The 23,042-nt window shown below is 44.0% G+C and overlaps 1 protein-coding gene across 1 annotated transcript in view; it reads right to left on the bottom strand.

Annotated features, from left to right (window-relative positions):
• LOC147700899 (killer cell lectin-like receptor subfamily B member 1B allele A) overlaps positions 1–23,042 on the bottom strand; it is a 211,872-nt gene that overhangs the window by 120,140 nt on the left and 68,690 nt on the right. The window contains exons 2-3 of the mRNA XM_086928534.1: positions 14,566–14,664; positions 9,980–10,060 (exon numbers count right to left, since the gene is read on the bottom strand). Of these exons, the coding sequence (XP_086784660.1) occupies positions 9,980–10,060; positions 14,566–14,664 (180 nt within the window). The remainder of the gene's footprint in view (positions 1–9,979; positions 10,061–14,565; positions 14,665–23,042) is intronic.

Genomic DNA, 23,042 nt, shown 5'->3' with positions numbered 1-23,042 from the left:
TTTCAGTATCTATGGCCTATGCTGACTCTTGTTTTACCTCTGTCTCCAGTTTCCCAGGCTGGAGGGTCAGTATGTTTTATAGACTATACCATATCTGAAACCACAGTTGTTTTACTATTCTTGCATTTTTACCTTAAAGTCCTTCTGAGGGGGCTGAGTATTCCTACCCATGATTGACTGTAGTACTGAAGAAGCCCTTGTCCATTTCTCAACCAGACAGAAGGAATTGTTCTCTCTCTCTCTCTCTCTCTCTCTCTCTCTCTCTCTCTCTCTCTCCCTCTCCCTTTCTCTCTCTCTCTCACACACACACACACTCTTTCTCTGACTCCTCTCATATTTTCCCCATAGTCTGTTTCTGTTGGTTGTGATGCTGTAACAGCAGGACAGAAGTATAGGACACGTGTGCCCATTGTTGGTATCCAGTCGGTGAGGCCCTGACAGCCAGTCTCCTAAAGCTCTGAAGCCAGATGCCTTGTTGCACTTGGGGCACCAATGACTGGTTTCTCTCACAAGAGTCAGCAGAGGATGCACTGCCAGAAGCCAGAAAGTCCCTGATTTCTATAAGAGGTAGTGAAAATGTGACGCAGGCAATTGGGATGTGTTTGGGGATATGTCATATATAGTTTATTTTGGTGGGTTGCCATATAAAACATGTAATGTATGATAAATAATCACAATTAAAAATCCTTAGGAACACATGAACACATACAAATATTTTTAAAAATATAAAAAATGCAATATGAGAATACTATGCCCCAAACATACAATCACATTCTTCCGTCCATAATACGTTTCCTTCGGCACCAAGCTGAGTACAAAAATCATTGGATATATCACATCCACCCATCTCTAAGTGGGGCACTTAGCAGTAATGCGCTATTAGAGGAAATACATCAGTAAAAGAGGCAGAAACAAGAAGAAGACAGAGGTGAAGTGACCGCAATGACATGTTGAATACACAGCCCATAGCTTCAGCAGTTGGAACTGAGGTACTGGGATTGAGGTCTGTGGTCCATGTCTAGGAAGGCCCCAGTGATGCAGGCTCACTACTCTTTTATCCGAAATACTTTCTCCAGATCGTCAACCCACTGGCCCAGTGATGTCCTTTGGTTTACTGTGAGCCATTGTGTCTGCAGAATCTTCATGGCTCCTGTGTGTTGGGGAACATCCATTAACACAAAACCTTTACAACGCGGTACCATTACAACGCAGGTTTTACAACGAAAGTCGTAACAACGACTTGCGCTGGAGGGCGCTCTAGGATAGGGAATAGTTTAATTTACTATCCAAAACCTTCCCTACTATCCACGGGTGCTGGAGTTGGAATAGTAAATTAAACTATTCCACTATCCAGTGCCCCCCAACGCAAGTCGTTGTAACGACTTGAATTGTATCGTAACGGTACGCGTGGTAATACCACGCGTTGTACCGTCATACATCCCTGTGTGTTTCACTATCTCACAACAGTCCCCTTGTGGTTCCTGGTCCTAGTCTGGAGAGTCTTCCACTCCACACTGAGGCGTGCAGCATTCTTTTTGTTAACGGAAGATCACAACTGCTTGAAATCTATGAACCAAGGGTTGTACTCAGTTTAGGCAAATCAACATATATAGAACCGTCCTTTGTCAAGGCTCCCTTTAGTGGATGTCTCAGAGCTCCTTTTTAAAGTCCTGATGAGGTACAACCATATCTTGATGGAGCCTTATTTTTTTTACTTTGGGGACATTGACGGGAAGCAAAAGTCAACCCAAAGACAACCTGCCTTTCATTTTGAAGTGGCTGCAGGCTAATCTGAATACATTTTAGCAATCTGTGACAATGTTGCATGGCGGGAGGATAAGCACTAAATGGTAAATTTGTGGAATCATAGGAGAGGCCATCCAAGAACACTTTGTGAAATTTCACCATTGATAGGTGAGGCCCAGCACAGCACTGGAAGAAAGTAATTTGGATTCTGCTGTTACAATTATGTCTTCGGCCTGGCAGATACAACTGTATTTGTCCCTGTCTGCCCATGTTATCTAAGAGGAGGGAGGGCTAAGCCCCCAGGAGGAGCAGCAAGCAGATTGGTACGTCCAAAAGGATAAAGACAACCTTGCGGACAATCCATAGATAACTGTGTTCTCACTTAATCCCATTTATCTGCCAAATGGTCTCTGAAGAAAGCAATACACATGGAATAAGTCTCACACCCAGAAAGGGAGAGGATGTAAGGGACTCCAGTTAAGAGGGACTGAAGGTATAATAGAGTAATGTGCTGATATACTGCTTACTCCCCAATGGCACAATAATCCTCTACATTGTGAGAAGGAAAGACCCATCCCTGAATATGGGGTGTAGCTATTTGTGACTGTGGGTGAAGATAACTTCCTCACCAGCAGAGCCTGGGTGTTAGACCTAACTGCCTTAGGGTGGTCTCCCTAAAATATTTGCCTGCCTCCTCCACTTTTGAGACCTAGTTTTTGCTGACCTGGGGTCTCTGTGCACTTTTCCACTGCTAACAGGTGCTAACTGCTTGTGATCTCTCCCCTAAACATGATAACATTGGTTCATACCCAAATGGCATCTAAGTCCCTGGTAAATTGGTACCTCCTGTACCCAGGGCCTGTAAACTAAATGCAACTAGTGGGCCTGCAGCACTGATTGGCCACCCACTGAAGTAGCCCTTTGACCATTGAGATTTTTATAGCGCGTTATTACCTACTAGTCTCTAAGCGCTTAGAGAGAAAGCTCAACTATGGCACCTCAGGGTGTGCACCCTGACTGGCCTAGATTACGCCCCAGGCTTCGGTAAAAGGGAGAGTTTTTCGTTTTCTCCTGAATGGAAGGAGGTCAGGTTCTTTACGGAGTCCCGCAGGTAGATCGTTTCAGAGTTTGGGAGCCATGGTAGAAAGGCTCGGCCTCCAATGGAGGAAGTCCGAAAGCGAGGGCAGGATAACAGGCCGGCATCAGTGGACCTGAGTGACCGACCCGGGGTGTAATTTACCAGATGCTTTTTAATATAAGCTAGTGCCTGACCATAGATGGATTTATGGGCTATACATAGTCCCTTAAAACTGATTCGCTGTTTAACTGATAGCCAGTGAAGCTGCTGCAACATTGGAGTGGCATGGGCTCGCCTGGGGAGGCTAAAGGCCAGTCTGACTGCATCGTTCATCACTATCTGAAGTTAAGTCAATAGTTTATCTGGGAGACCCAGGTAGAGAGAATTCCCATAATCCAGGCGGGAAATGATCAAGGCTGACACTACCATCCGGAGTGCTGGGAACAAAAGTAAAGGGGCCAGTTTTTGCAGCAATCTAAGAAAGCCAACACAGGTGCCGACCACGGTTGAGACCTGGTGGGACATGGAAAACTTAGAGTCTATTTTTATCCCCATGCTCTTTACAGCTGGGGTGGGTACGGGGGTAGGGCCAAGTTCTTGTGGTCACAAAAGGGAGCTCCAGGGGTTAACATTCGTGGTGATTGCCAGGACCTTGTCTGGGTTTATCTTGAGGTGGTTGACTGTCATCTAGTTGACAGTACATTTTAAAATGTTCTGCAACCGAGCATGTGCCGTAAGGGAGTTATCAATCTTGATGAGGATCTGTGTGTCATCAGCATAATGGAAGACCTGGCACTTCATGCTGGACAGAGCGGTCACCAGAAGCTGAAGCGCCAAGAAACCAATTGGTGAATGTGCGCGGTACCAAATACCTTTAACATAACATAACATAAAATAACATATACGTTAAAGAGGAGGTGAGGCAATGCAGATCCCTGGGGGACATCACATGTTAGCTCACCAGCATCAGAGACCTTGTCAGACAGCTGGATCCTTTGAGTTCGATCCAACAAGAAGGACACCAGCCATTGGAATGCCACCCCCTGGACTCCTAGCTCCCCGATCCGCGACAGGAGTAGGCCGTGATTAACCATATCAAATGCTGCAGACAAGTCCAGGAGGACCAGGGCATAGGGTTTCTTCCTATCTGCCATCAATCTCATTTCATCCAGAATTTCCAGCATGACCAGTTGGGTACTGTGGTGCGCCCAGGAGGAGTTTCATATGGAAAAGTTGGTTGCCTTCTAAGTGGAGGGATAAGGTTTTCAGCACATGCTGTTCTAGCACCTTTGCCAGAAAAGGTAGCTGAGAAATGTGCCTGTAATTTTTAAGATTAGTTATATCGGCACCCGATTTTCTCAGCAGGGCAATAACTCTTGTCTCTCTAAAGTTAGCTGGGGCTTGGCCAGCATCAAGGGACCGGTTTAATAAATTCAGAACCTCATTCTCCAATCCAGGAAGTGCCACGCGGAATAATTAGGGGGACAAGGGTCCACCGGAGACCCTGATTTGGTGCGGGCCAGAAGGGCACTCAGGGAATCATGGTTTAATTTTGGGAAAGTGGAAAGGGGTTTATCATAGGCAGGGGGCATAGAGGCCACAACTGGGGGGATGGGGACAGTAGGAGTGTGGTGGATGATTGACAGGAGGTCATTGACTTTCTGCAGGAAGTAAGGCTGAAACTTATTACAGCCTTTGGGGCGGGCTGAAGGTTTCTGTTTTTGTGGCTGTCTGAGTCCTGAGAGAATCCGGAAGGTCTCTTTTTGTTTATTATCGGCCACTAAGATCCTGGATTCATAAAAGTCCGCCTTTTTGTCTATAATAGCTTTTTTGTAGGTGGTAAGCATAGCTTTATATTCGGGGAGAGCACCAGGGTCATGAGCTTTGCGCCAGGCTCTCTCCACTTGGCGCAGTGATTGTTTCAGTACTCGTAGGGTCTTGTTGAACCAGGGAGCCCCAGTACCTTTATACCTCACTCTTTCCCTACGTACTGGGCCAACTTTGTCAATGGCATTCCTCCGCCTAAGCAGAAGGGACACACTTTCTTGTTCGGGATCGCCTGGTGTTGGCCCTACTGGTGCTGAACTAAATAGGGTCCCTGCAAGGTCACATTCCTTTATTTTCGTCCATCCACGTAGGATTTTCCATTCAGGAGGTGCGGGTGGCGCCTGGGCTTCAAGTTGGATCATACATCTGATCAAGAAGTGATCGGACCAGACGCAAGGGCTAATTTTTACCAAGTTAGCTGAGGGGTGGGTAGTCCAAATTAGGTCGAGGATGTGGCCTTTGCCGTGTGTCGGTGCCTCAACCAATTGGTTAAATTCTAGAGTAGTCAGAGCATTATCCAATTGGTTTGTGTACGTGTCTCTGGGAGCCTGGTCCCATTGAAGGTTGAAGTCCCCAATCACCATGATACATTGGTAGCGCGAGTGGAGATCCGTCATTAATTCAGTAAACTGTTCCATACATTTTGGGGGAGTTCGGGGGGCGGTAAACAACAACTAGGACAAGGCAGATCGTCTTAAGAGAGATCTTGGCTCTCAGAATATCTGCAACCTCGATGTTTTCGGAGACAATTGTTTCAATTCCCATTTGTCGGTTGTAGATGATGGCTAACCCCCCCACCTCTTGAACTCCTTTGTCTATTATGCCAGATGGCCATGTAGTTTGGAGGCAGGGCTGTCACTATATCAGGTGTGGAGGAGTCCTTAAGCCAAGTTTCTGTAACCCCCAGGACATCTAGTGAATTGTCCTGGAGAAGCGAGAAGACTTCCAAATTATGTTTCTGCAAGGAGTATGTGTTCAAGATAGCTCCTCAGAGTCCCTGTGTACTGGCACACTTAGAAAGGGAGTCAGTAAAACCAGCTGAGTTTAAGCTTCTTAGCAGATTTTCTGCTCTAAGGATGTCTGCTACATTGTGTTCAGAGTGGCAGGGTCATGGGCTAGAGCTAAAAGTTCTTCTGCCGAAGTAGGTATGGGGACCAGGGGTCCTGGCCCCTGGTTCCGGCTGGGCGCGGACAGGCGCAGACGGGCCTGCCTTGGCGCGCACGCTGCGCGTGCGCGCTGCGCGCTTGCTTCAGCATGGCAGATATCGTGGTTGGCTCCTCCCCCCACACCAATCAGCCCTGCTGTGCAGAGGCTGATGGTCCCTGAGCGCTGGACCGCTTACAAGCAGCGGAAGTGCCGTTCGGGTTAGGGAAGTCAGGACAGAGGAGAAGTTCCCAATTCCCAGTTTCCAATTTAAAAAAAAAACAGATTTTAAAAGCAGCACTGCAGTACAGGTAAATTACACAGTTAAAAGTTTAAAATCACAGTTTTACTGCGCTATTTAGGCAGAACCACCAGCCAAGAGGTTAGCGCGTGTCTCTCCATCTGCTCCTCCCCCCACCAATCAGCCCTGATGTGCAGCAGCTGATGGTCCCTGAGCGCTAGACCACTTAGCAGCAGCGGAAGTGCCGTTCGGGTTAGGGAAGTGAGGCTGGAGTTGTGCTCGTGAGAACAGAGGAGAAGTTCCCAGTTCCCAGTTTCCAATTTTAAAAAAAGCATAGTTTGAAAGCAGCACTGCAGTACAGGTCAATTACACAGTAAAAAGTTTAAAATCACAGTTTTACCGCTCTATTTAGGCAGAACCACCAGCCAGGAGGTTAGCGCGTGTCTCTCTCACGCCATGTCTCAGGCCTGCCACTGCAGAGCCTGCATGTGCAGTTTTATTCTGCTATACTGACCGGGCAAAATAAATCTTTTACCAGTTTCAAACCTTGCTATTTCATACATATAAGTCACTCCTAAGGTAGGCCCTGGTCGACCCAGAGGGCAGGGTGCAATGTATTGAAAAGGGAGGAAATGTACTTTTAAGTTTGATATGTCTTGGTAGTGAAACACTCTTAGAGTTGTCTTTCATTACTACAAGGCCTACCTCTCCCATTGGATACCATTGGGATTACCTTATTACATTTTATAAGTGTAATTTTCAATTGGAAAGAGATTAGAACCACAAGTGGGGTGTCTCTGATTCTTAATGTATATTCCTAACTTATGGTGAAATTCGATTTTACATTACCTTTTGGAATGCCACTTTAAGAAAGTTTGCATTTTCTACATTAGCTGCCTGTCTTTGATCACTCTGGACTGAGTGACAGATGGGCGTTGTGTATTCCCTCCAAACAGCCACATACAATGGGAGCTTAGGTGTGATTTGTCGGGCAATCCTGTGAAGATGGGAGGGAGGAGCTAGACCCAGCCTGACTTACACATGTATAAGCTGTGTCCTGTTCCCACACAAAGGGCGGCTGCATACCTCTTTGTAGTGAGTCTGGAGCCAGGGAAGGATGTGGCATTTTTGGGTACTTCAAAACCCTGTCTTTGGAGTCACCCCCACTTCAAAGTCCCTACTTGGGTGTAAGTAATGGATCTCTGACTCCATGACTTTAGTACATGTCTGGACCTGTAAAGATCCTGATGGGAAGAAGGACTGCTGCTTTGTTGGGCTCCTGCCTTGCTGTTCTGCCCTTCTACCTGCCGTTCTTTTGTTTGGGTGAGAAAGACTGTACCTCCATCACTTGAACCCAGCGTGACTCCAAAGCTAGCTGGCAGGCCTCCTGATTTGCAGGCTCAGGGACATAACAGACTTCTAACCACCTTACAACCCAATTTCTAACACTGGTGCTCTATCTATGGTGCATTACAGATTAGAGCATCATTAAATGCTGGTAATAAAGTAGTTGAGTTACACCTCACTAACCTTATGGTAGATGACTGGCACAGTGAGGTACGGTGTGGGCTTGCCTTGTGAAAAATGATCTTAGGAATGATAGTAAGTGCTTCCAAGGTTCTGGTACCAGGGCTCTCCAAACTTTTTCAAGATGCACATTAGGTTAGGATACCTCTTCTAGGGCTCTGCCTTTGTGCCAAATATGGATGGACTGGGGTAGACAGCTGCAAGCCAGAGGTGGGAGAGAGACAGGCAACATCTCTACCATATGTTATGCATATCACTCTATACACCTTGCATATGACAAGGAACATTAACAACATATTTATTCTCTGTACCTAAAGGTGGGGAGGTGAGAAGAGGTCATCACACATTTACTATGTACACTGTCATTGCTGCATCCCACCCTTGGGGTGCCTTCCTACTAAAAGGTCTTGGAATTGTGGCATTTATTAGTTGCCCAGGGTGCTGATTGTGTTGTCCTAAGAGGCTGTGCAAAGGTTGTAAGGCTTGAGATCCCTGCCACAGCAAAGAGTCAGAATGAACTAGACTTCACAAAGGTTGATGGCGATGCTGAAGCAGCATGGGCCGCACCCCAGTGACAGACTGCAGCCCAATGATTGGGTGACCAACAACCATAAGTTGGAAAGAGGTAGCAGTCAGCAGGATACCAGCAGTTGGCAGGACAGAAATCAGTGAAGGAAGACATTGCAACACGATAATCAGAAACAGCAATATTCCTCCTATAATGTTATAGGAGAAAAAAACAGTTCATCAGTGTCAGGGGAATGAACTTTCACCCAATTTTTAAGATGGGTAAAGCGTTTTTATTGGTGCCTCCTGATGAAATGGAAATGGGAAAGCTACGGCCAGATTTATCCCAGGCTAGCATTGTCCTTGCATCATGCCAGGGCGACGCTAGCCAAAAGGTCAGATATACTATGCCACGCAGCGCCACCTTGCGTGGCTTGGCATGGCATAGTCAATCTGGAGTATTGCAAGGCAGCGCAAGAAGCTGCCTTGCATTACTCTGGCCTGGGACAGTGTTCCATTGGTGGTGCATGGGTGTTATGACTGATCCACCCATGGTTTTCTAACATTATTAAACCTGGGAATGTGTTAAATGCTACGCCTTCTCACGGGAGGTGTAGTAAGGAGAAATATATTTTATTTCTCCGCGTTATTTCCATCTACCTATTTGTGCTTCATTCTGAAGTGCACATAGACAGAGGGAAGTGCCTCAGAGGGATTTTGTGCAAGTAGGTGTCCCTTCCTTCACAAAAACTATCCTGCCTCTAACACAGTCAACCTTGCACTATGGCCCTTGGGTACCTGCTCTATCACTAGGCTGTGCTCAATGCACCAGCGCAGAGAGAGAGAGCAGGAATGCACCATATCTTAGTAAATATGGTACATTTCTGCTCCGTCCATTTGATGCAGCACAGTGCAACAAGTTGTTTTGCTGCATTGCATTCCTCCAAATACCAATAAATCTGCCTCCTAGTCTGTAATGAATTGCAGTAGATGCAGTCCAGGACTGCAACGCAGAACATACTGTATAGGATTCTAGGATTTGAAGATGGAAGAGATACAGTGGAAGTCGACACATCACAGTACCAGGGAAAACCACATCTCTCCAGCAAGCCTTTAGACATCTGGATCTTAAGCTTGAGGCTGGGAACCAGCCCTCAAAAGAAAGTAAGAGTACAGCACAACTTTATCTCTCCCACTTGGGGACAGAAAGTGGAAGAGAAAGAGAAAGTGTTTCTGTCTGTGGGGTTCTAAACAAACTCTTATCCCAGGGTGATCAAAAGTATTGACAGCCACTTCCAAGGAAACCCCAGCTTCAGTCTCCAATAAGGCCAATGTCTATCTATGCAAGTTTATTTCTGCATTGTGTCCTGGCTCACTCTGACGATGTCAGGAGGTTAGTTGATAGTAGGAACATTCAGGGCAGGCATTGTGTTTAATTGTATGTCCCTTGATGTGTTACCTAGTCAGGAATGGAGCCTCTATTAGTCAGGGCGACAAGGAGCTCTCCTACCACCCCTAAGACCTAGCCTGCCGGCAACTGGCTCTGATCTTATACGGGTTACAAGAGCACACAAGCTATCTCTCTCTGGTGAGCAATCTGACCACCGGGCTCCTCCTGTTTGTCCATATCAGAATGTAATGGATAGCTGGTAGAGGCATCAACCCTGAGCCCCGACCGGACTGTCCAGGGACAACAAACACGCCGAATGTGATAGTTGTGGCCAAATGGTGTTCCGAGATGATGTGAGTGTCTCCTCAGTTGCTAAGTTCATCATAAGACCCCAGTGGCCCATTTGCAAGCCACATAATCCTAAACTATGAAGGAGAAAAGAGGCTTTTGTGATATTTATTCTACTTTTGAGAGCAGAAAGCAACATAAACCTTTGTTTAAAGAAGAATTCTGAATGTACCTGATTTATTGGTGCAGTAAAATTCTTCTCTCTGTTTCAGGCTCATCTTTAGGTATCCGTTCTCCTGGTACAACCTGAAAACTGAAGCAAGTAGAGTTAGAAGAGAAGAAACCATTAGAGTTGAATGCAAAGGGGAAGGAATGGGAGAGAGAGGACGTGGTCAATCTATCAAACACATGGGATTGGCATACTTACAGTTCCTCCTCATCAGAACATAAAAGTTTGGTAATGGAAGCTGAGAAAGTATACAATATTAGACATGTTGTTAGTCACAGTTTGTTTGGATGGCATTGGTGCTATAGTTTTAGTGACCCTAAAACGAAAGAGGAAAAGTAGGGGAGGGGCAGGTTAGGGTCTGTGCTCTAGAGGGAGTGAAGTAGGGTACCTGGAGTGGGAGTGACTGTCTCTCTAGACTTTGCTGACCTCACTGGACCCCCTCTTTATGGTCATGTATCTTACTCTATGAACTCCAATAAAGAAGGGTACCATGTGACTCCATGTCAGCAAAGAGTCAGTACAGCACTCCTGAGGTTCACTTTAACAACAGAATAAATCTTTGGCAATATGGGATAAGTATCTCCCTCCGCGTGTGTGCAGTTGTCTGGTTCAGTGAAATTTCACATCTGGAGAGCCTAGTACAGTGCATCTTGTGGATGCCTGGCTCCTTTATCTTATAGATATGTGATACCCGGAAAAAAAGAAAAACGATAAATCATTCATTGTACATTTTGCGGACTCGAATATTACATATGAACTAAAAAATACGGAAAATACAGAATTTTTGAGCCCTGAAGAAGTCCCAAGAGGGACAAAACGTGTTGGGAGTCTTGTCCAGTTTGCATCTGTCTTTTAAAGAAAAAGTTTATGGATTAAAAGAATAAAGACAACGTTCTTCTAGAAACAAAAATATTACCGTTTTGCTCTTTCAATTGGGAAGCATTCTTTTTATACTCTGTTCTGTTTTCACATTAGGGCTTATAATCGCCTTTACAAATAGTTCACTTGCGTTTTCCAGTGCAGGGTCATTGTGTTTAATTATTTGTGGTGGTATGCATACTACCTCTATGAGATGTATGTAGGTCACATCCCAGACCCAGAGCACCGATTTGTTATTAGGTCATTGAGGCCATGACACGTTGTAAAGTCTGGTGCTGGATTTCTATGCTCTGACTTTCTTTTTGAGCTTTAGCTTTATTATTATTATTATTATTATTATTGGGTTTTGTAGAGCGCGTAGTCACCCGTAAGTATCCCAGCGCTAAGATCCTCACAGACCAGAGGGTAATGGGGGAAGTGACAGGAAAGAGGAAGGGAAGGGATTAAGGAAACAGGTGAGTTTTTAACCGTTTCCTGAATCGGAGATAGTCTGGTTCAGTCCTGAGAACAAGAGGAAGGGAATTCCATAGGCGGGCTGTGTTGACAGAAAAGCGCCGTCCACCCGTACGGACCTTCTTCACTCTGGGAATAGTGATGAGGTGTTCATGGTCAGATAGGAGGGATCTTGCGGCTTTATAAGGCCTTATGAATTTTTTTAGGATGGAGGGGCCTTTGTCCTGTAGAAGTTTATGTGCTAGACAAAGAGCTTTAAACTTCACTCGTTCTCTCACTGGGAGCCAATGTAAGTATTTCAGTGCTGGTTTGGCCGAGGATCTCGACGGAGTGTTGATGAGGATCCGGGCAGCAGCGTTCTGAATCCTTTGAAGTTTATTAAGGGTTGCTTCGGGGGCACCCAGATAGATGGTGTTACTGTAATCCAGCCTTGACATAATAAGGCCTTGGATTAACAGTTTCTGGGAAACAGGAGGGAGTAGTGGCAAAATCTTCCTGATAGATTTAAGAAGCCCGAAGCAGGTTCCGGCGACTTTATTGGCTTGTGTCTTTAAAGAAAGGTCTTTTTCAAGCCAGATTCCTAGGCTCTTGATTTCAGGCTTGGGAGCCGGAGGATCACCAAAACAGGGTGGCCAAAGGTTATGCAAGAGGGAAAGCCCTTTCTGGCCAAAGAGGAGAATGTCCGTCTTTGAACCATTGAGCTTTAATGCTGAACTGCTCATCCATCCTTGGATTTCCGTAAGACAATTATAAAGGTCCGAGGGTTTTTGGTTAGGGTGAGATAGAGACACTACTAATTGTGTGTCATCAGCATAGCTGATGATTTTCACCCCGAACGGGTTGACAACCTCCTCCAGTGGGGACATGTAGACATTAAATAATGTTGGGCTTAAAGATGAGCCCTGTGGCACACCACACTGGAGGAGGGTGTCGGGGGACCGGATTTTATTCTCCCAGACCTGGAAGGAGCGGTGGTCGAGGAAGGATTTGAACCAAGTCAGAGCAGTGCCCTCAACACCGATGTTCTTGAGTCATTGGATCAAGAACCGGTGGTTGACGGTGTCGAAGGCCGCACTGAGTTCCAGGAGGATCACTGCCACTGATCCTCCTGCGTCCAAAAGGGCTCCAGCCTCCTCCACAGCTGAGAGAAGGGCGATGTCGGTGCCCTGCCCTGGGCGGAATCCAGTTTGCGAGTATCTGAGCAGATTATTGGACTCCAGATAGTGTGATAGTTTTTTATTCACAAGTTTTTCGGCAATTTTACTGGTTCCGGGAAGGAGAGAAATTGGCCTATAATTGGCCAAGTCTGTAGGGTCCAGCGAAGGTTTTTTGAGTAGCGCCTTGACGACCGCCGCCTTCCAACTGGGGGGAACTACTCCCTGGAGCAGTGAGGTGTTAATGAGATGAGTTAGTGAGGGAGCGATAGTGGGGGCCACTTTCTTGAGAATACGTAGGGGAACTGGGTCCCTGGGAGAACCGCTTTTGATCGAATCTAGCATGGTTGAGACCTCTTCAACAGTAACTGGTCCAAGAGAGTTTAAACAGGGTATGGTAGGGTTTGGGTTTATTCAGTCTTCTTCGCTAAAATCTTCGCTTTCACACCAAAATAACGTTTTTCCAAACAATCCATACATTATATACATAAAAAAAGGAGTTGTTGGATCACAGGCTTCATCCATTGGTCTGGTAAATTGTCATTCACACTTTGCTTTCACCTACAACAGCATTGAGCAATGGGTGAACAGTGGCGGCTCGTGCAGGAAAGCGCTATGTGGCGAGCGCAATGTAAGTGGTGTTTTAAATTTGTTTATTTTATTTTCACTAATTCCGTTGTTTGTCACTTCCACCCTCTCACCCCTGCGATTACCTACCCGGGCTGCCACTGTGGGTAAAGCCAACTTTACCTACTGTATCCATTCTCTTTGAGTGACTGCACAAACCGTTTGCATCTTTTTCACATCCGCTTCAAAATAGTCATTTTCTCTTCAGTGAAAAAACACGTTCTATTTTACTTATTTTTTCATGTTATCTTTAAATAGCGGCTGTTTATTTTGCATGTTCTTTGGGTACCTACTGCAATGGAAATGTATTAAGTGTTAAGATAACATTGCAACCTTTTAGATGCTTAGTTTCGAGAGCTTGGCTAGCTGTTGATATATACTTGTCCTCCTCAAAATAATAGTAACAATAATAAAATACTTGGCATACCTGAAAGGTTTATATATAAAATCAATTACTTGTAAAACAGCCACATCAAGGAATGTTTTTTAAAATTAAGAATATTTAAGGGAAGCATATGGTGTCCACGTTTAGATTTGATTTATGTCTTTTTGTGGTACATTCTTGCAATAAAAAAAATGTAAAAAAACATATAGCCATCTTACCACCCTGCCAAAGCCAAATCCAATTGCTTTTTTCCAATGCTTATTTATTATAAGAAACACACAAATGGTGATTGAAGTTAATGATTGCAATCAACCAAACCACTGGCAATCGCTTGGGAAAGCATTCCAATCAATTGTTCTTCATAACATGATACTGGTGCAACAATAACAGCTGTCTCCAGAGTTGTGGCACCTTTCACAACTGCAGCACTGGACACCTGATTGGATAAAATGGCGGCTGATTGTGTGTTGATCTTTATTTACACTATCAGGAATATGGTATTTGTTGTCACATACTTCCATGCAAATGAATGATTCCTTCAGGAGGGCCCCATTCAGCCTTAAGTCTATGGCTTTCTGTGATATAAGGGAGTCTCAGGGGGCCCTCACCACATTCCGCAGGGGTGTGTGCACCAGGCCTTTGGATTAGAGTGAGCCTTCCTCGTTGCCTACTCAATAGACATTGCTGATAAATGACAGTGATGCCAAGCCTTGTACAAGTTGATTCAGAAGGGACAATTGTTGTGATGCTCCTCTGTAAAACTATGCTCAGAGGCAGTTATAGAATGTAGATCAACTGGTGAGAGAGGTATGTGTGTGTGTTCGTGTACGTGTATGCTTGTGCAAGTGTGTGTGAGTGCATATGTGTGTGTATGTGTATGTGTATGTGTGTTTTAAGTCTCTGGGATGGATTAATAATGCATTGGTTGTGAGTGAGAGAAGGCTACCTGGTTGTGAAGCTGAGTTTACCTCCTGTTCCTGAGAAGTGAAATAATAATTTTCAATATTCTTGGGGGAAATTTCTGATATTATTTGTTTAATCAGCAACATAAATATACTTAATTATATATTTCTGTGAAATTATTCACTTACTCCAAATGCCAGATCCCACAACAGCCAGGACTAGCAGGACACTGAGTGAGACAATTATCCACAGTGCAGGTCTCTGGAATCGGGGAGCTTGTACGTCAGCTGGAAAATACAATGAGCAAATATTCCATTAATCATCCTAATAATTCACAATTCTGCACAATTTAAATGATTACGAGCACATTTTCACGCAATGAATTTCTGGAGAACCCCAGCTAGAGTCAGAGATCTTGGGTCACTCATCAATTTGCCACACTTGTATCACTGCTTGTCCATATGCTCTGAGGTGGTCGCAAAGGCTATATTCTCCACTATTGTCAAATGTCTCTTAAAATTAATCAACAAATATTGTGTTTCTTAAGAGTAAAAAAAATATATTCTGATCAACTTCTTTCGTAAAACCCTGACTCCTTGTTCCGTGTCATGTTGTTCAAGGAGTTGCATATGATAATCCACATGCTGCAAGATATGTGCAGTGTTCATTCCATTGTTCCAGTGCACGTTTTTTGCAAGAACCCATAAAAAATAATGTTATCAATGAGGAGCGTCGCTCTTGTGCCATGCTACTACAAAGTCAGATTTGCTTGTCCCAGCGTGGCTAGATAAATCTAGAGTAACGCAACACAGCGCAAATCTCCGCATTATGTTACTCTGGCCCAGTGAAGCAGACCAGGGTTGGAGCGTGCATGTTCCCATGCACCCACCCATGGATTTTGCACATTCCCAGATTTGTTTTCACCTGGGAATGCGGCAAAATGCTACACCCCCTCAGGGGAGGTGTAACAAAGAGAAATATCTTTCTTTCTCCGCATTTTTGCCTCGTTTTATGGATGATACATTCTGCAGCACAGATAGAAGGAGAAAAATGCCTCAGATGATTCATTTTGTGCAGGAAGGTGTCCCTTCCTGCACAAAGACAATTCTGTCTGCAATGATGGCACCCAATGCCCATGGTGCAAGGGAGCCTGTGTTGGTGCTAGCCTGCCAAAAAAGCACAAGTGCAGAGAAAAAGGCAAGAATGCGCCATATTGCCTTAAATATGTCATATTCCTGCCATTTCCCTGTCACTCATTGCAGCACAGCAAGGTGACTTGCTGCACTGCATGATTTTTTCATAAATAGTTGTTACATAAAAAGGCCCCTTAGTCCTGAGTTTGCTTGTAACACCGACTCAGGCACAAATAGATTTTCAGTTGAATCATCTCAAACCTGTCTCAAATTTTCCACTGACCTGGTGTTTTTTTTTTAGGGAAAAGTTCACAAAATAACACTGGAAATATTTGTGGTAAAACTCCAGGGGGCATATTATCAAGCCCCTATCGCCACCACTTTTTGTGACGTGACGTTTTGGTGGCGATGAGGTCAACGCCTTATTATCATAGGGAGCTGAAAGACCGCTTGAGCCAATATCAACGCTTTTGAAATTTATTAAAATAGGAAGGTAACTAGTTCCTATTTTGCTACCTTGTAATTAGGATTTCCATCTGAAAACTAGAACGATCGCCGACTCCGCACAAAGTAATCTGTCTATATCATTGACAATGTTTTCCTCACATGTTATGAAATTAGATAACAACTTATAATCTAGAAAAGGTACTCAGGGAACCCTTAATAATCAAGATAGACATCTACTTGTTACTTGAGTTCATTTTCATTTCTAAAGAGAGACATTATTTTCATAACAAAATATATAATCATATACAATGAATTTATTTTCACAGAAATCCTTCTCGTGATCATATGGGAAGTGGGAATCAAGGTATTTTGCGATTGTTCACATTCACTGATCTAGTAAGTACTTCCTTGAGTAAACAACAATGTATATAATTTCGAACATCAAAATCGTTCTCAAGCTACATATACCTTAAAAATAAAAGAGATAACTCAATGCAAAATGTTTTCAAATTTACATTGGAACAATCCTTGCATGATGCCAATATGGCGGAATTTACATTCTAAGATATAGACATATCAAGTTCTATATGTAGTATTCTATCTCGGTCTTTATCTCAATCTTGTAATCTGTATTTGAGACTCTGGGCAATGAAATGATTTAATGTATAAAACTAGACATATTTGGTTAGTCTTCCTCTTTTGCTTGTCAGAAATGAGAGGTTTTAAATCACTGCTTTTACTGAAATGCTAAAAGTTCAATTGAAATGTTTTTGTTTAATTATTCATGCATTTTAATCTATTGTAGTTTTCTTTGTAATGAGATTAAAAGTATCTACTATACTATATATATTTCTTTGTATTTTATAGGTAATACGTGGCTACTCCTGAAGAAGGCGCTGGTCGCCAAAACGCGCGTCGACAAAAACTTGTGCCACTGTGTTGTTTTGCATTCGAAAAAAAGTTTTTCTCCCTTTTTTTGGGTTGTAGTAATTGATTTTACCTATGGTTAATGTATTAGCTCTCCGTCTTTGAGTTATACATCTTTTTAACTGATGTATTAATGTGTATAACCTTTTGATTGAACTAACAAAAAGCAATATTTTCATATGTCATTAGTTTTTCCTGCTTCTCTGTCATAAGATCTGACAAGCATAAAGTGAATTGCCTAGGTTGTTATTTCACATGTTAGCGCCGAACTTAAGACCAGGAAAATCCTGGTCTCAAGATGGCCAAAAGAAGAGAAATGCTTTATTTCTCCTCTTTTTTTCTTTTTTCATGTGTGCTGCCCTGTGCAGCATGCATTGAAAAAGCAAAATGGCATGGTTTGTTTATGTACAGGAAGGCGTCCCTTCCTGCACATAAAAAAAAATTTTTTTAAATGCCATTTTGTAACTTACATGGGTGCTGCATGAAGCAGCACATACGTAAGTTAGAAACTGGCATTTTAGGTTTGTTTATGTGCATGAAGGGACACCTACAACTGCGCTCGGAAGCCAGTCTTCTCAGGTTCCGTAAACTTTTAAAAACGTTTTTGTTCTCCGTTTAATTCCTTCAGTCTTTCAGTAGTGTTATGTTCTGATAAGCGCTGGGATGCCTATTGGTAACCAGGCGCAATACAAAACTCAGAATAATAATAATAATAATAATACATAATCCAACCCCCTGGCTCGCAGACACCCGTGCACTCTGGTGCAAGGGTGCCTGCTTTGGAGCTAAGTTGTAAAACTTAGCGCCATCGCAGAGGGAAACGCGAGGCTGCACCATCTCCTTGATAATATGGTGCAGACTAGCGTTTCCAAAGAGGTGGAGAGAGGCGTTAAGCAAAGAAGGCTAATGCCTTTCTCCGCCACTTCGTTGCTAATATACCCCCAGATGCTTTGCCAGTCAGAACAGTGGAAAGCTTGCAGTATTACTGTGTTGACTCCTGTTCTAATCAGTGGAACCCCTTCAAAACAGTATTGCATCAGGATAAAAACAAAACCTGTAGAATCTGTATTTACCCAGAGGTTATCACCACATCCAAAAAATGACTAGTTTGGACCAGCAACGTTTTCTTAGTTAAAACTAACTAGTCAGTCAATCTGTGTCTTCCACGTGGTGCAAACATATCAATCGGAAATTTGTCGGCACCCTGTCCTTCTGCTGAGCCAGTTATCAAAAGCCTGAACTCTGTTTAGCTTTTGTAGTGCACCAACCTTGTATGTACATAGCAGAGACTACAAGTGAGTTCGTGAAAGTCACTAAAGACATTGCCAGCTTGTCTAGAGCTCTTTTTATTTTTTATTTTATTTTGGGACATTTCCTAACAAAACATAATTCCAGACGACTGAATGTTTCATCCATTATATTTTTAGCCTAGAGGATTTTCAAGATACATTTTAGAAGTTTAATTGTGTAACACCATTCTTTTAAAAAATATATTTTTATTGCAAATATAATCAATAATAAATACATAAATACGAGGAGTTGCATCCATAAAAAACAACCAGATAAAAAGGAGCTGAGGACCCATATCTAACCAATGGTTTCGATTATCAATTTGTCCTAAATTTATCAAGACAACATTCAACATATTACTTTGCATGTTTCATCAAAAAGCTGTTTAATAAATAAAATGAACAACCCTTATTCTTTCAAGCACATCAGGACAACCCCCACCGTTTAATAAAGTGCCAAACATTGCATTCCAACTTTCTTCTAATCATCGCATAAAATAAAGATAACTTATTCAAATAAGGTTTCATTATGATTTATCTCTATATACCTTTTTCAATGATGAATCGGTGCCTAAAGACGGTTTGACATTTTTCTGGTTCTCTGACCTTCATCGTAAATCACCTTTTCAAGAACAAATATTGACAGAAGCCGAGCCAACCATTGTTGACAAGAGGGAGCCATTTCATCATTTTCAATGCCCCTGTATCTACCAGCTTCAAAATATCCTGCCAATCTTGCTAATCGATCAAGCTACTGAAATCATGCCCTCATCCTTTCAACAGAAAAATAATTTGAACTTCCTCATGAAAAATACTTCTTTCATAATTCAAACACCCCCTTGTGCCCTATCCCCCTCCCCCTTGGCCCAATGCGCCCTCTACCCCCATTAAAATCCTAAGACAAACAGGTCATCACTGGCCTGAATGATGACGACTGTGCTCCCCCTCTGCCCCCACTCAGTGCCAGTGACCAGACCATTTCCTTTCCTCGAGAGAAATCACGAACCAAGACCTCCCTCACACCAGGTTGCGAGACCAGACCACAGACCGGCTCTGCGAGGGATTGTTCTCTCAAGTCACAAATTATGATGCGCAATGTCTGACAAACTTGCTTATACTTGCTTGGAGATAGGTACGTTAAACATGCAGAGATTCTGCCTCAAAAACAAAACTACAATACACTCTTCTTCTGTCCCCTCATAAGGTAGTTTTCTGAACATGGTATTATGCAAGTACTCAAGCAGGAATGGTACCACTATCTGTTTATGTGATTTTTGATTAATACTATGGGGCAGATTTACAAGAACTGAAGCATCCCTGTATATAGTGTGTGCACAACGTGACATTTCCTCCTCCCCAAATTCCTTCACCTTATCACCCGTTACGCCCAATAACTCTTCGAATCAGGGTCTGTTGTCCACGGCGTAGTCCTTTATTCATATTACGCTATTCAATTTACCACAGACCATTACCAAAGAAAGATCTGCTTCTTGTATATAAGAATTATTAACAGCATCACACTTAGCTGCATCACATGTCAACGGCAGTAAGGAAATTAGGTACAAGATCAAACTTTAATTCGTTCGTACACAGATTGGCCGTACATTTAAATGTTACACTTTAACTTTTAGATTCGGCTGTACACTAGAACTTGCCAATACATTTTAACTTGGCTGACCCGGCCATCCACTGTGCTGCGCACATTGCGCTATCAGGCCCCAACACGCTATAGCTAACCGTTACTTGACACCCAGGACACCGCATACCGCACCGGCCCACCGGGGTAGCCAAACACAGGCAGCCTCCCCAAGATACTACTGAATCCATACGTTGGGGAATGGGCAGTAGAGTCCAGGACCACCTTGAGGTCGGTCTCTCCTCCCCACCGATCCACTACACAAGTGGAATCTACCCCCTCCTGGGGTCCATGAAATTGCACCTCAAGGGAGCCCCTCCGCTAGGCCTGTTCATTAGCAGGGAGGCGCCAGTTAATTGCATGAAGGAAAAATAGCCTTGCGCCACCATGGATGCACCGCATTTACAATGCGGTACATCGTGGCGCAAGGATAGACAGTTGCATGACGCATCTTCTCGGCGTAAGGGCAGCACATTGCTGGAGTCGTGTCGCTAGTACGACGCAACTCCAGCAATGGTTAGGAATGCCGAGACGCAATGGAGACGATATAAAAAATGTGCTTTACTATAGTGCATGCAAATTTCGGGAACTATAATATATCTGCAATTTAACATCGTGTACTGCGGAGGAAGTTAAACCTCGATTGGAGGATCTTAATATTGAGAACACAAACTATTAAGATATTCTATTTAAAATATAGAGAGATTGCCCTGACCAAGTCTTTTGGCTGTAAAGCCAGACGAAACAGGTGTTGGCAAGGATCAGTTGGTTACTTGTATATGAAGATAATTTGATGAATTGTACCCAGTGACCTGATCTATATTGGAAGAAATAAAGAAGACATAGAGAAAATCACATAACTTTGGAAAGCTATTATTGACTGGACTTCTTTTATATTTTCTAGAGTTGCTCAGGTTGAGAGTTGTTGTGGAAAACTTGTTGGCAAACCTTGTATACCTATTATTACAAACCATGACAGGAGTTGTATCTCTACCTTGAGCATATGCTAGATAGACTTATAAGAATATAGATTTTGATGCACACTATTTTTGCGCAACATTTCCTACTGTCACAAAATTGTATATAGCCTATTCCTAACATGCTGGGTCATTCCTTTCACCTGCAAGGTTTTCTTTTCCAGGCGCAAGGTTTTGACACAGTGGCATTGTAAAAGTGACTTTGTCAGTGCAAGGGGCTTGTAAATCTGCCCTTTTGTCTGTTTACATGTGTACATATGTTGACATGTTCCTTGTAATTGTGTAATGCCATCAATGGAATAATCACTTAAATCTCCATTGTATGTATACATAATGATGTATGCTGTATTAAGGACACAATGTGAAGGGATTTTTATCATCCTATTTTAAAATATCCACCTTATTGGAATAGGACGCAAATCCCTTCTCTTTACTCTCTGTCTGCACAAATGGATTTTCTATGGTGTGATGTATACCTTTGGAAAAGAACCCAATATATCTATTTAACAATGGATCTAATGTTTTCTGCACTTCAAACTCTACAATGTATGTAATTACGATTTTTGGAACAAATGTATAATCTTGATGTTTCATGCGTTAACATCCAGTGGCGATTGCCCCATTGGGGCGTGGGGGCGTCGCCCTACTGCTTTCCCGCTGTGCTAGTAGGCAGAAACATAATTGGTAGTTTTTACCGTTTATGTTTCTGCCAGCTCGCACCGCGAGAAAGCAGAACTGCCTCTGTGCCTGGTTGGGGGCGGGTGGGTGGGGGTTCCTGCTCGAGGGCAGAGGGGAGTGGCTCACTCACTGTTGTGGGTACAGACTGTGGGTACAGGCTGTTTGGACATCCCTGGAGCCAACCAAACAGTTAGTACCCACAACAGTGGGTAAGCCGCTCCCCCCCTGCCCTCGAGCAGGACCTCCCACTCTCCGTCTGTCTCTATGCTGAGAAAATCTGCTGGCTGGGGCGCTAGCCTGCGCCTACCAGCATTGTGAATTGGCTTCCCTGGCATTCTGTATGGGAGGGAAGCTGACTGCTGGCTGCTTTCTGCAGCAGGATAGCGAGGAGCCACCAGTGCAGCGTAACTGGCCTGGAGTGGGGGCGGTGCAGTACCTCGGCACTCAGGTAATTTTTATTTTAATTGTTTTATTCCCCACCCGTGACCCCCCCCCCTCCCCAGGGCCGGACTGAGAACCAAAAACGGCCCTGGCAAAGTGCTCGGCCGGCTCCCTGGGGGTGCGACCGAGCTCTTTGCCAGAGCCGGTTTTCTGCCAATTATGTTACAGGGCCGCTTCCCTCGAGCATGCCGGGCCCCCTTCCCTCAAGCATGCCGGGCCCCCTTCCCTCGAGCATGCGGGCCCCCTTCCCTCGAGCATGCCGGGCCTCCTTCCCTCGAGCATGCCGGCCGTCGCTGATGAATCAGAAGTAAGAGTCTCACTGGTCTATCATAATTACTAATTAAGTCATTCTTTGAAAGTATGTTATGTTATGTTATGTTATTATGGGTCTTCTATAGCGCACGGCTACTTCAAAGGAGTGTCCCGGCGCTTTGTGCTCCAGACCCAGGAAAAGGAGACAGGTGGAACATAACAAAAACAGATAAAAAGGCAGAGCCTAAGGATGGGACTAAAAAAACTCTAGTCGGTAAAAAGCCAGGTCTTTAAACCCTTCCTGAAAGCGAATAAGTTGGATGTGGACCGCAAAGACAGAGGTAAGGAGTTCCACAACTGAGTGGCCAACAGCCTGAAAGACAGTCCTCCGATACGGGCTTTCTTTATACGGGGGACTACTGCAAGTGCCAGCGACTCCGATCTTAAAGATCGTGCCGGCAGGTAAAAAGCCAGCCTCTTTTGTAGGTATTGGGCACCCGTAGCATGTAAGGCTTTGTGAGCTGGTGTCATGGCCTTGAATATTATCCGCTTCCAGATGGGGAGCCAATGTAAGATTTGTAGCAGATTCGAGGCACTGGCTCGTCGATGCAGGCCGAAGATGGCTCGTGCAGCTGCATTCTGAGCCACCTGCATGCGCTGTAGGAGGTATTCCGGAAGACCCAGATACAGGATATTGGCATAATCCAATCTGGATCCAATGTGGGCCTGAACAGTTATTCTCCGATGTTCCTCAGAGAGCAACGGAAAAAACTTTCGGAGCATCCTGAGGATACCGAAACATGTTCCTGTGAGGGTCAGCACCTGGGATTTGAGCGTGAGCCCGTTGTCAATTTTAATTCCCAGGTTCAGTACATCTCATTAATT

Source organism: Lissotriton vulgaris, chromosome 7, assembly GCF_964263255.1.
Source record: "Lissotriton vulgaris chromosome 7, aLisVul1.2, whole genome shotgun sequence".
In the NCBI taxonomy this organism is placed as follows: Eukaryota; Metazoa; Chordata; class Amphibia; order Caudata; family Salamandridae; genus Lissotriton; species Lissotriton vulgaris.
Note: the sequence above shows the minus strand (reverse complement) of the source record. Positions and strands in the feature narration are given on the sequence as shown.